Genomic DNA, 13564 nt, shown 5'->3' on the forward strand with positions numbered 1-13564 from the left:
CCCCCCCTCTTAAATAATGAAGAATAAGAGAACAGCCCAATGCTTCCTTAATATGCCTATGTACCGAAAGGATTATTTTGTAAACTACCTAGTTTAGCTTCAAATTTGGGACAGCTCCAAAGGTCTTCTTCTTCCACTACTATAGTTCTGGAATACATATTAGAAAGTTATGACAGGAAAGACAACCCCTTCAACTATGCTAAGCATACAATTTAATTGGTATTCCAAGCCTAATTTTATATTTTTTCATAAATAAAATTGTTCTCAAGCTTCTGAAGTTCTGAATCCACTCCGAAAATGACTCCTATGATAGGTCTTCCCAAATACGAAGAACTCCGTTTAACCTGAGTAATCTGCTGGGAACTTTAGCGTTCATTGTGGGAAAACATTCCTCGCTTCCCTCATCTTCTCGAAAAACAAAACATTCACACATTTGTGTGAAACAGCCAGCAAAAGGGTTTTCCCGAAACCAACTCAAGCGAAAGTCCAGAAACAAGTGTTGTGTGCTTTTATTCGAAAAGGCTTTTGTAACAAAAACCTGTTGACATGTGTCACATGTAATGTGAGGTTGGGTGTGTGTTTGAAACTTTCGTACGTGTGAATTTTCTCCTCCAGGCTGTTTGTCTGTTTGTGAAAGCTTGGGCCCCTTTGTTCTTCAATTCTCTGTGTAATTCCCTTTTTCACACCTCCTTCAATTGTCGACCGTCCGTCCTTTATTGTTTTAGAAGAGTTTTCTTTACTTTTGATGTCCTCTTTTTGCCTATTTGCGTAGGACGTGCATAGCTTTTGTCGAATTCTTATTCCCTACAGCCATTTTGTTATCTATCAAACAGATTGACCTACAACAAAGGTACCTTAAACCTTACCTATCACTAGCCACTCTGCTAGAGGTACCTACCACTAAAGTTTGCACTTCATGTGTTTCAGAGGTCTCAATTTTGTTTCATAGGGGTTTAACGTCACAGTACCTATAACTTCTAAGGTTTTGAATGACGAGTTTTACCCTTCATTCAACGCAACGTTGCTTAACCAAGTGAACCATTAAGGTGTGTCCACACATAGATCGATGTCAACTAAATCGTCCACACTGCCTCGATAACTTAATTTACCTCGTCGATCGCCTTTAGAAACTGGTGCATTCGACGAGCTTTCACTGCTAGACCGATTTTTTTTTTTTTTTAGTTTCCTTGTGTTATTATGTCACAACTTTGGTGCAGCATTGTAGGATTTTCCCAATATCTCAATAATCCTAAAATCCAATGTTTACCTACCATGCTGGCACCGGTCGCTATGCGCATTTATATGCCATAGCTACTCATTTTCCTCAAGAGTGAAATGTATAAATGTATAAAAGTTTGACAAGTTGTGAGATTTCGATGAAATCCCAGCAGCCTGTCATCTCGAAGAGATTAGCGTGTGATGATCTGAATTCGGGGAAGCATCTGAACCTAAACAAGTGTGAAATAATGAAGAGTAAGAGAACAGCACAAGGCTTCCTTAATATGCCTATTACGTACCGAAAGGATTATTTTGTAAACTACCTAGTTTAGCTTCAAATTTTGGGACAGCTCCAAAAGTCTTCTTCTTCCACTACTACTTCTGGAATACATATTAGAAAGTTCTGACAGGAAAGGCAACCCCTTCAACTATGCTAAGCATACATGTTACAAAGCATACAATAAAATTCAATTGGTATTTCAAGCCTAATTTTGTAGTTGTTCATAAATAAAATTGTTCTCAAGCTTCTGAAGTTCTGAATCCACTCCGAAAATGACTCCTATGATAGGTCTTCCCAAATACGAAGAACTCCATTTAACCTGAGTAATCTGCTGGGAACTTTAGCGTTCATTGTGGGAAAACTTTCCTCGCTTCCCTCATCTTCTCAAAAAACAAAACATTCACACATCTGTGTGAAACAGCCAGCAAAAGCAAAGGGTTTTCCCGAAACCAACTCAAGCGAAAGTCCAGAAACAAGTGTTGTGTGCTTTTATTCGAAAAGGCTTTTGTAACAAAAACCTCCACACATTTGTGTGAAACAGCCAGCAAAAGCAAAAGGGTTTTCCCGAAACCAACTCAAGCGAAAGTCCAGAAACAAGTGTTGTGTGCTTTTATTCGAAAAGGCTTTTGTAACAAAAACCTGTTGACATGTGTCACATGTAATGTGAGGTTGGGTGTGTGTTTGAAACTTTCGTACGTGTGAATTTTCTCCTCCAGGCTGTTTGTCTGTTTGTGAAAGCTTCGGCCCCTTTGTTCTTCAATTCTCTGTGTAATTCCCTTTTTCACGCCTCCTTCAATTGTCGACCGTCCGTCCTTTATTGTTTTAGAAGAGTTTTCTTTACTTTTGATGTCCTCTTTTTCGCTATTTGCGTAGGACGTGCATATAGCTTTTGTCGAATTCTTATTCACTACAGCCATTTTGTTATCTATCAAACAGATTGACCTACAACATAGGTACCTTAAACCTTACCTATCACTAGTCACTCTGCTAGAGGTACCTACCACTAAAGTTTGCACTTCATGTGTTTCAGAGGTCTCAATTTTGTTTCATAGGGGTTTAACGTCACAGTACCTATAACTTCTAAGGTTTTGAATGACGAGTTTTACCCTTCATTCAACGCAACGTTGCTTAACCAAGTGAACCATTAAGGTGTGTCCACACATAGATCGATGTCAACTAAATCGTCCACACTGCCTCGATAACATAATTTACCTCGTCGATCGCCTTTAGAAACTGGTGCATTCGACGAGCTGCTAGACCGATTTTTTTTTTAAGTTTCTTTGTGTTATTATGTCACAACTTTGGTGCAGCATTGTAGGATTTTCCCAATATCTCAATTATCCTAAAATCCAATGTTTACCTACCATGCTGGCACCGGTCGCTTTGCGCATTTATATGTCATAGCTACTCGTTTTCCTCACGAGGCTGAGTGGGCCCCGCAACAGCCAGTCACGGAATCAATCATTTGCATGATACAATTTCTTGGCCCCGCCGGGAATCGAACCCGGGTCTCCCGCGTGCAAGGCGAGTGCAGTGACCACTACGCCATGGGAGCTGACGCCATTCCCCCGGGAATCGAACCCGGGTCTCCCGCGTGCAAGGCGAGCGCAGTGACCACTACGCCATGGGAGCTGAAGATTGGATTTCCTCACGAGGCTGAGTGGGCCCCGCAACAGCCAGTCACGGGATCAATCATTTGCATGATACAAATTTCTTGACCCTGCCGGGATTCGAACCCGGGTCTCCCGCGTGCAAGGCGAGCGCAGTGACCACTACGCCATGGGAGCTGACTGAAACGAGATCGAGTTCCGTGCAACAGCCAGTCACGGAATCAATCATTTGCATGATACAAATTTCTTGACCCCGCCGGGAATCGAACCCGGGTCTCCCCATGCTGGCACCGGTCGCTATGCGCATTTATATGTCATAGCTACTCATTTTCCTCACGAGGCTGAGTGGGCCCCGCACACGCAGTCACGGAATCAATCATTTGCATGATACAAATTTCTTGACCCCGCCGGGAATCGAACCCGGGTCTCCCGCGTGCACCACGGAATCAATTATTTGCATGATACAATTTCTTGGCCCCGCCGGGAATCGAACCCGGGTCTCCCGCGTGCAAGGCGAGTGCAGTGACCACTACGCCATGGGAGCTGACGCCATTCCCCCGGGAATCGAACCCGGGTCTCCCGCGTGCAAGGCGAGCGCAGTGACCACTACGCCATGGGAGCTGAAGATTGGATTTCCTCACGAGGCTGAGTGGGCCCCGCAACAGCCAGTCACGGGATCAATCATTTGCATGATACAAATTTCTTGACCCTGCCGGGATTCGAACCCGGGTCTCCCGCGTGCAAGGCGAGCGCAGTGACCACTACGCCATGGGAGCTGACTGAAACGAGATCGAGGCCCCGCAACAGCCAGTCACGGAATCAATCATTTGGATGATACAAATTTCTTGACCCCGCCGGGAATCGAACCCGGGTCCGCTGAGTGGGCCCCACAACAGCCAGTCACGGGATCAATCATTTGCATGATACAAATTTCTTGACCCCGCCGGGAATCGAACCCGGGTCTCCCGCGCGTGCAACGCGAGCACAGGTGACCCCTAACCAGGGAGCTGACCCATCGTCATAATCTGCAGAAGACTACTTAAGCTGGCATTGCTGCAAATGCCTTGATATCCTCTATTGGTACTTTTGAATTAGGAAACTAGTTTGAATTTTGTTTTAATGTTTGATATTACTAGAGACTAGATATTAATATTCCCTATCCTCATTTCTTGTGTTCACAGCGGATTCAATAGGGTATTCCGGTTCGGAAGACGAGGACAATTTTGTTTTAATGTTTGATATCACTAGAGACTAGATATTAATATTCCCTATCCTCATTTCTTGTGTTCACAGCGGATTCAATAGGGTATTCCGGTTCGGAAGACGAGGACGATGATGACAACTCTTCTTCCACCACCGGCCTTATGAAGCATCATCTACATAGTCAATTAGGATTACCGGGAACACCTGAGACCAATAACAATTCACTGAGTGCGGGTGATCTGAGCGGCCTGCATGGGATTGATCCGAAGGCCGAGGATTCTGATGATAATGGTGAGTTAGAGCGAATCTTTAAGAGCCATAGGCATAAAATGTATTAGATATTGGCCATAAATCCGGCCATACCAGAGCCGATGGGGCCCACCCAAACCCCTCGAGGTTCATTTTTCTTCTTTACTGTAGGCCAGCCTCCGAAAATTTGGAGCATCCGGCCCTGGGCCTTACATGTTACACGAGTTACAGTACATGTTTTACCGGACTGGCTCTTGCTTCATGAAAAAATTAAACGCACAACTCGCTGGAATTCGTCAACCCGAGTTCGCTGTAGAATCCAGCATTAAAACCTATTTGCAAAGAGTGAAGAGTGAAGCGCAAAATTGTCACCTTACTTTTTTTCATCGCTGTACGCCCTCAGATTTATTTACTTGTTTTATTTTTACACAATTGAGCAATACATACAAGACCATTTGCGTCAAATGTGCGCTCAGGTTTAAACCTATGATGTACAATGGTTACATCAGCTAATCTTCACCTGCGCCGCACGTCGGACGTCTCCACACCGTCCCTTACCTCTCGGTCTCTCCCTCAGGTTCTCTCGACGGTGACTCGGAAGCACGGGACTGCCCATTACCTATTTGCAAAGAGTGAAGCGCATAATTGTCACCTTACCTTTTTTTTATCGCTGTACGCCCTCAGATTTATTTACTTATTTTATTTTTACACAATTGAGCAATACATATAAGACCATTTGCGTCAAATGTGCGCTCAGGTTTAAACCTATGATGTACAATGGTTACATCAGCTAATCTTCACCTCCCCGTTCGCGCTGCGCCGCACGTCGGACGTCTCCACACCGTCCCTAACCTCTCGGTCTCTCCCCTCAGGTTCCCTCGACGGTGACTCGGAAGCACGGGACTGCCAGAACGAGAACAAATCCCCTGATGACGGCAATTCTGGGTCGAAGCGACGCGGTCCTAGAACGACCATCAAGGCCAAACAACTGGAGGTGCTCAAATCGGCGTTCTCAGCGACGCCAAAACCGACGCGACATATCCGGGAACAGCTGGCAAAGGATACTGGTCTACCTATGAGAGTCATACAGGTAGGAATTTCAAGCTCTTATTCTTTATTTATTTAGAACATATACATACATAATCTCAAGTGGTCCGCGAGATTTTTGGTTTATCAATAGTGGTCCGCCAATTCTAAAAGGTTAAAACCCCTGATTTAGAACATAAGTAATTATGTGTTTCATCAAATTAATAGAATTGGGACTTGGGAGTGATTTGATTAGAGGATTTAGGAATGAAATCGGTCGACGTTTAGGCCCTTTCTCACCTGACGTGAGTTTCATCCAATTTTATTCCGAATGTCCCTGTAGGCAAGGTAACTTAAAAAATAAGAGTGTTCCCACTACGCACAACAGAGAGGCATATCATCGTATTACTTTATTCAACTCTCCAACTGTACCATTCCTGCTCCGTCCTCACACTCAATCAATCTCAACTTCTTCCTCGAACCTCTCATTCTCATTGAAATCGCCCGCACCACCAATATCTCAACTTTCACCTTCAGCCATCCCAATTTTTTTTCCGAACAAGTGGGAACGGACCTTCGGGCGGCACTATCAAGTATCCTGAGGTTTAGGCAATTGTTTTGTTAGTATATATATGTATGTAAACGACTGTGGCAATGAGGATTCTTTTGTATTCGACTTAATTGCATTAAATAGACAAAATAGTTACCAAACATTCCTCCAAACAGACCAAACTCCGGTTTGTTATGCAGGGCCGGATTAGCCCCCCGCGGGGCCCGGGGCAGTTTCAAAGGCGCGGGGCCCCCAGTTTGGGCTTGTCTGGCTAGGGGACATTAAACAGAGAGTAGACTAGCGTCTGGCTGTGGGACTATAAACAGGGAGGAGAACAGCTAACCCTAACCACTTATTCTTTATATCTCAGGATCAGTTTAGATTTTCGCGAAATCCTTTCTTATTGCACACCTAGACCATAAAAGGAATATTCCTACCAAATTTCAGCTTTTATTCTTTATTTATTTAGAACATAAGTAATTATGGTCAGCTCCCATGGCGTAGTGGTCACTGCGCTCGCCTTGCACGCGGGAGACCCGGGTTCGATTCCCGGCGGGGTATGAAATGTGAACTGTGAAATGTGAATGAGTGAATGGATCTTGTTTTTATAATATAAGATTTATTTAGAACATAAGTAATTATGTGTTTCATCAAATTAATAGAATTGGGACTTGGGAGTGATTTGATTAGAGGATTTAGGAATGAAATCGGTCGGCGTTTTGGCCCTTTTTCACCTGACGTGAGTTTCATCCTATTTTATTCCAAATATCCCTGTAGGCAAGGTAACTTAAAAAATAAGAGTGTTCCCACTACGCACAACATGATTTTTTTCCCCGAACAAGTAGGAATGGGCCTTTAGGCGGTACTATCAAGTGCCATGAGATTTTTGCTATATTTAGGCAATTGTTTTGTTAGTACCTACATATGTTATATTTAGGCAATTGTTTTGTTAGTATAGTTAGTTTGTTAGTATTTTGTTAGTATATATATATGTATGTAAACGACTGGGGCAATGAGGATTCTTTTGTATTCGACTGACATTAGGTATACAAAATAGTTACCAAACATTCCTCCAAACAGACCAATCTCCAGTTTGTTATGGAAAACACCCTCTCAAAGCTAACTTCTATTCTTGTACTGATGATGGGTGTTATTGGTGTGTGGGCTTTTCGCAAAAATCACCAAAATTGTTGTCAAACTATAATGAAAATCTGAACATTTCACAATTTTGTGGGATGTCATCATAGCATTACAAAGAAACCCTCATCTAGTTCCCTTTACCACTAGATATGTTAGTTGGTTTGGAATCTGTACAGGCTAAAATGGGGATTTTTCTTTTAAAATGGGGATTTTTTACAATCAAATTGGGGATTTTTTTATAACTCCATCTTTAAGTTTTGGATTAGATTTAAGTTCATCTTTTTCCTCTGGTAATGCCATCACTGGTCGCTACTCATTCAAAGTACATAGCTACTCAAAGAGTATTTTACAATTTTATAAATGGGTATTTTGTTTATTTTTGGATTTCCAAGTTTATGCTGTTCTCTAATAGCACACGTCAGTTTAGTTCATCACAAAGATTGGTTCCGCCTACTTGCTAGGAATGTCCAATATTACTCTGACTATACTATTACTATCTATTACTATACCACTACTTCCTACTTTGTGAAGCTCCATTATGATCATCCTATGACTACAATAACTCACTAGCAAGATCTTCCCATTTTGTGTTGTGTTTACTTTATCAATTATCTTGTCTAAAAGTATTTCAATTTTATAAATGGGTATTTTGTTTCTTTTTGGATTTCCAAGTTTATGCTGTTCTCTAGCACACGTCAGTTTAGCTCATCACAAAGATTGGTTCCGCCTACTTGCTAGGAATGTTTAATATTACTCTGACTATACTATTACTATCTATTACTACCACTATCACTACTTTGTGAAGCTCCATCATCCTATGACTACAATAACTCACTAGCAAGATCTTCCCATTTTGTGTTGTGTTTACTTTATCAATTATCTTGTCTAAAAGTATTTGCTACTTTGTTTTATGACTGTATGTCTTGTGTATTCCCATTTTTACATATTTGACTTCAGCAAGTATGGGAGTAGCGATTTCTCGTGAGTTTGAAACTTTGAAAGTATTTTTTCTAATTATTTTGAAATAGGAGCTTCAGTAAGTTGCAGTTTGCTTAATTTTCCACACCAGCAGTGTGACCTGCTTTGAATAACCTTCCTACATCCTAGTCCACAAAGAATGTGATAAGAATAAAATTGTTGTTGGGAAGAAAATAAAATCCCGCAATAGATAAATAAGCACAAAGAATTCAAAAACTCAAAGCCCAATGCACCGCTTAACACTAAATGCAAATCTTGGAGCAACAGTTTTATTTTTTATCATTTTTTATTTTATTTCTAACAAATACATAGGAAAAAAAAAAAAAACTACACCAACAAACATACAAAAATAAAAATTATGAATAAATTATGACGTTTTTCTTCTGATTTTTTTCTTCTTCTTCAGAACCAGCAGTGGTTTGTTTAAGGTGCAACTTGGTAATTTTCCGCTTGGTTCTGCTTGGATATGGTTGTGTTAGGTTCGTAATAGCTGTGATGTCAAAATATAACGAAATGTGAAGTGCAACTTTGTCAAATTTTAGGAATGCAGCTCAGGTATATGAGAGTAAAATAAATGGTTTTCGACGATTTGAAAATTCCTTTTTAATTTCTTCTTTTTTCTAATTATTTTGAAATAAATATGTACCTAGTAGCTTCAGTAAGTTGTGATACTTGTTGTGACTTCATTTTCGCTTAGTTCTGGTCATGTTTGGTTCATAATGAATTGGTTGTGGTGATGACATTCTGACAAGTGACAAGTTGTCAATATCTGCGGTGGCTATTTGTTATTATCTGCTCTTTCTACCAGTAGGAACTTTCAGTATCCATTCGTGGTAGAAAAAAAATGTACTAAAAAGTACTGGTACTCGTAGGGAAAAATACCAAAGGCACCTTTCAGGGGAGACAATTAGACGGAGACAACCCTTGTCTAACCCGGTTTGACAATGGAATCCCCAAGCTAAGATTCCAACAAGTCAAACCTCATGTCAAACTCTATGTCAAGTCCGTGTCAGACTCCGTATCAACCCGGTGTCAACTTTACATGTCTACGTCAGGTTCACTTGTCACTTTAGAAGCACAAAAAGAATTGGATTCAGAAATTAGAAAGAGAAAAAACCTAATCAACATTTTTTGGTAGATCCTTCAAAAACCTCAAAAAATTAAAGAAAAGGAAAAAAAAAAACTCAATTTTTTATTAATTATATTTTTTTCCTTTCTTAAATTTTATTTAGGTAGGTAGGTACCTACCTATATACGTACATATTATTTTGATTTTAGTATATTTATGGAATAAAAAGAGTGAAATGTATAAATGTATAAAAGTTTGACAAGTTGTGAGATTTCGATGAAATCCCAGCAGCCTGTCATCTCGAAGAGATTAGCGTGTGATGATCTGAATTCGGGGAAGCATCTGAACCTAAACAAGTGTGAAATAATGAAGAGTAAGAGAACAGCACAAGGCTTCCTTAATATGCCTATTACGTACCGAAAGGATTATTTTGTAAACTACCTAGTTTAGCTTCAAATTTTGGGACAGCTCCAAAAGTCTTCTTCTTCCACTACTACTTCTGGAATACATATTAGAAAGTTCTGACAGGAAAGGCAACCCCTTCAACTATGCTAAGCATACATGTTACAAAGCATACAATAAAATTCAATTGGTATTTCAAGCCTAATTTTGTAGTTGTTCATAAATAAAATTGTTCTCAAGCTTCTGAAGTTCTGAATCCACTCCGAAAATGACTCCTATGATAGGTCTTCCCAAATACGAAGAACTCCATTTAACCTGAGTAATCTGCTGGGAACTTTAGCGTTCATTGTGGGAAAACATTCCTCGCTTCCCTCATCTTCTCGAAAAACAAAACATTCACACATTTGTGTGAAACAGCCAGCAAAAGGGTTTTCCCGAAACCAACTCAAGCGAAAGTCCAGAAACAAGTGTTGTGTGCTTTTATTCGAAAAGGCTTTTGTAACAAAAACCTGTTGACATGTGTCACATGTAATGTGAGGTTGGGTGTGTGTTTGAAACTTTCGTACGTGTGAATTTTCTCCTCCAGGCTGTTTGTCTGTTTGTGAAAGCTTGGGCCCCTTTGTTCTTCAATTCTCTGTGTAATTCCCTTTTTCACGCCTCCTTCAATTGTCGACCGTCCGTCCTTTATTGTTTTAGAAGAGTTTTCTTTACTTTTGATGTCCTCTTTTTGCCTATTTGCGTAGGACGTGCATAGCTTTTGTCGAATTCTTATTCCCTACAGCCATTTTGTTATCTATCAAACAGATTGACCTACAACATAGGTACCTTAAACCTTACCTATCACTAGTCACTCTGCTAGAGGTACCTACCACTAAAGTTTGCACTTCATGTGTTTCAGAGGTCTCAATTTTGTTTCATAGGGGTTTAACGTCACAGTACCTATAACTTCTAAGGTTTTGAATGACGAGTTTTACCCTTCATTCAACGCAACGTTGCTTAACCAAGTGAACCATTAAGGTGTGTCCACACATAGATCGATGTCAACTAAATCGTCCACACTGCCTCGATAACTTAATTTACCTCGTCGATCGCCTTTAGAAACTGGTGCATTCGACGAGCTTTCACTGCTAGACCGATTTTTTTTTTTTTTTAGTTTCCTTGTGTTATTATGTCACAACTTTGGTGCAGCATTGTAGGATTTTCCCAATATCTCAATAATCCTAAAATCCAATGTTTACCTACCATGCTGGCACCGGTCGCTATGCGCATTTATATGCCATAGCTACTCATTTTCCTCGATACAAATTTCTTGACCCCGCCGGGAATCGAACCCGGGTCTCCCGCGTGCAAGGCGAGCGCAGTGACCACTACGCCATGGGAGCTGACGTACTTTTGAATTAGGAAACTAGTTTGAATTTTGTTTTAATGTTTGATATTACTAGAGACTAGATATTAATATTCCCTATCCTCATTTCTTGTGTTCACAGCGGATTCAATAGGGTATTCCGGTTCGGAAGACGAGGACGATGATGACAACTCTTCTTCCACCACCGGCCTTATGAAGCATCATCTACATAGTCAATTAGGATTACCGGGAACACCTGAGACCAATAACAATTCACTGAGTGCGGGTGATCTGAGCGGCCTGCATGGGATTGATCCGAAGGCCGAGGATTCAGATGATAATGGTGAGTTTGAGCGAATCTTTAAGAGTCATAGGCATAAAATGTATTAGATATTGGCCATAAATCCGGCCATACCAGAGCCGATGGGGCCCACCCAAACCCCTCGAGGTTCATTTTTCTTCTTTACTCTAGGCCAGCCTCCGAAAATTTGGAGTATCCGGCCCTGGGCCTTACATGTTACACGAGTTACAGTACATGTTTTACCGGACTGGCTCTTGCTTCATGAAAAAATTAAACGCACAACGGTGAGTTTAATCGAATCTTTAAGAGTCATAGGCATAAAATGTATTAGATACCTATTGGTTACTATTCAAGTTGCTTACTATTCAGATAAATGAGTATAGGTAAAGGGACATAGCGAGTTTTATGGTATTTCGTATGAACTATACTACTTTTTGAGGGGAAAGACAAGAGAGTTTGTATTTAATTAGCATGAGATATAAATAGTTAATAATATTAAGTTAAATTTGTAATGCCAACCTTGTAACAATTTTGTTTAAAAATTAATACAAATATACTTTATCTATCTATCTATCTATTAGATATTGGCCATAAATCCGGCCATACCAGAGCCGATGGGGCCCACCCAAACCCCTCGAGTTTCATTTTTCTTCTTTACTGTAGGCCAGCCTCCGAGAATTTGGAGCATCCGGCTCTGGGCCTTACATGTTACACGAGTTACAGTACATGTTTTACCGGACTGGCTCTTGCTTCATGAAAAAATTAAACGCACAACTCGCTGGAATTCGTCAACCCGAGTTCGCTGTAGAATCCAGCATTACCTATTTGCAAAGAGTGAAGCGCAAAATTGTCACCTTACTTTTTTTATCGCTGTACACCCTCAGATTTATTTACTTATTTTATTTTTACACAATTTAGCAATAGGTACATATAAGACCATTTGCGTCAAATGTGCGCTCAGGTTTAAACCTATGATGTACAATGGTTATGGTTACATCAGCTAATCTTCACCTGCGCCGCACGTCGGACGTCTCCACACCGTCCCTAACCTCTCGGTCTCTCCCCTCAGGTTCCCTCGACGGTGACTCGGAAGCACGGGACCTCCTTCAATTGTCGACCGTCCGTCCTTTATTGTTTTAGAAGAGTTTTCTTTAGTTTTGATGTCCTCTTTTTCGCTATTTGAGTAGGACGTGCATAGCTTTTGTCGAATTCTTATTCACTACAGCCATTTTGTTATCTATCAAACAGATTGACCTACAACAAAGGTACCTTAAACCTTACCTATCACTAGCCACTCTGCTAGAGGTACCTACCACTAAAGTTTGCTCTTCATGTGTTTCAGAGGTCTCAATTTTGTTTCATAGGGGTTTAACGTCACAGTATAACTTCTAATGTTTTGAATGACGAGTTTTACCCTTCATTCAACGCAACATTGCTTAACCAAGTGAACCATTAAGGTGTGTCCACACATAGATCGATGTCAACTAAATCGTCCACACTGCCTCGATAACATAATTTACCGAAAATATTGCGCCAAAGGAAACCATAATTTGAAGGCAGCCAAGTTCCGCTACTTGATGATTGCTACCTCGCAATATTGCTACTCCGTGATGCTCTGGCCAAGTGATTGAAGTCCGGGTGACCGCAAAAGTTCAATGTAATCACATCGGAATATTCACAGAATGCCTCTCACCTACATATTTCATACATAAGATTCAATAAACCATTCACGGGGCACGGTTGGTCCAGTGGTAACGCGCTTGCTTGCCATGCAGAAGGTCCCGGGTTCGAATCCCACCATCGACAAAAATTTTAGTGGTAACGTGCTTGCTTGCCATGCAGAAGGTCCCGGGTTCGAATCCCACCATCGACAAAAATTTGTACTCGTTTTTCGATTGCAAATAATTCCAACGGGTTACTTTCTGCTGTTCTCGTGCTGACCCAGCACCTAAATGGGAAGTATTTTGTCTCTTCTCGCCCATCTGATGAGAGGCATACTACGGGATGGGCATGCTACGACACAGGCCACAAGCGTCTTATGTAGCAGTTGTTTCATTGCTACGAAATAAAAACGGCAGTGGAACACTCATCTTAAAAAAAAAAAAAAAACAGTAGGTATACGTATACATATGTATCGACGGATATATTGTCCCCCCACAATCCCCAGTGGTGGACTTTGGATTTGGAGGTTGG

The 13564-nt window shown here is 41.0% G+C and overlaps 1 protein-coding gene across 1 annotated transcript in view; it reads left to right on the forward strand.

The window, feature by feature from the left end:
• Positions 1-4401: 4401 nt before the first annotated feature.
• LOC103504935 (LIM/homeobox protein Lhx1) overlaps positions 4402-13564 on the forward strand; it is a gene marked incomplete at its 5' end in the record, with an annotated part of 46393 nt that continues 37230 nt past the window's right edge. Inside the window, 2 exons of the mRNA XM_008469240.2 lie at positions 4402-4602; positions 5433-5650. Coding sequence (XP_008467462.1) covers positions 4402-4602; positions 5433-5650 — 419 coding nt within the window. The remainder of the gene's footprint in view (positions 4603-5432; positions 5651-13564) is intronic.

The sequence above is a fragment of the Diaphorina citri genome, unplaced genomic scaffold, assembly GCF_000475195.1.
Source record: "Diaphorina citri unplaced genomic scaffold, Diaci psyllid genome assembly version 1.1 scaffold8, whole genome shotgun sequence".
Classification (NCBI taxonomy): domain Eukaryota; kingdom Metazoa; phylum Arthropoda; class Insecta; order Hemiptera; family Psyllidae; genus Diaphorina; species Diaphorina citri.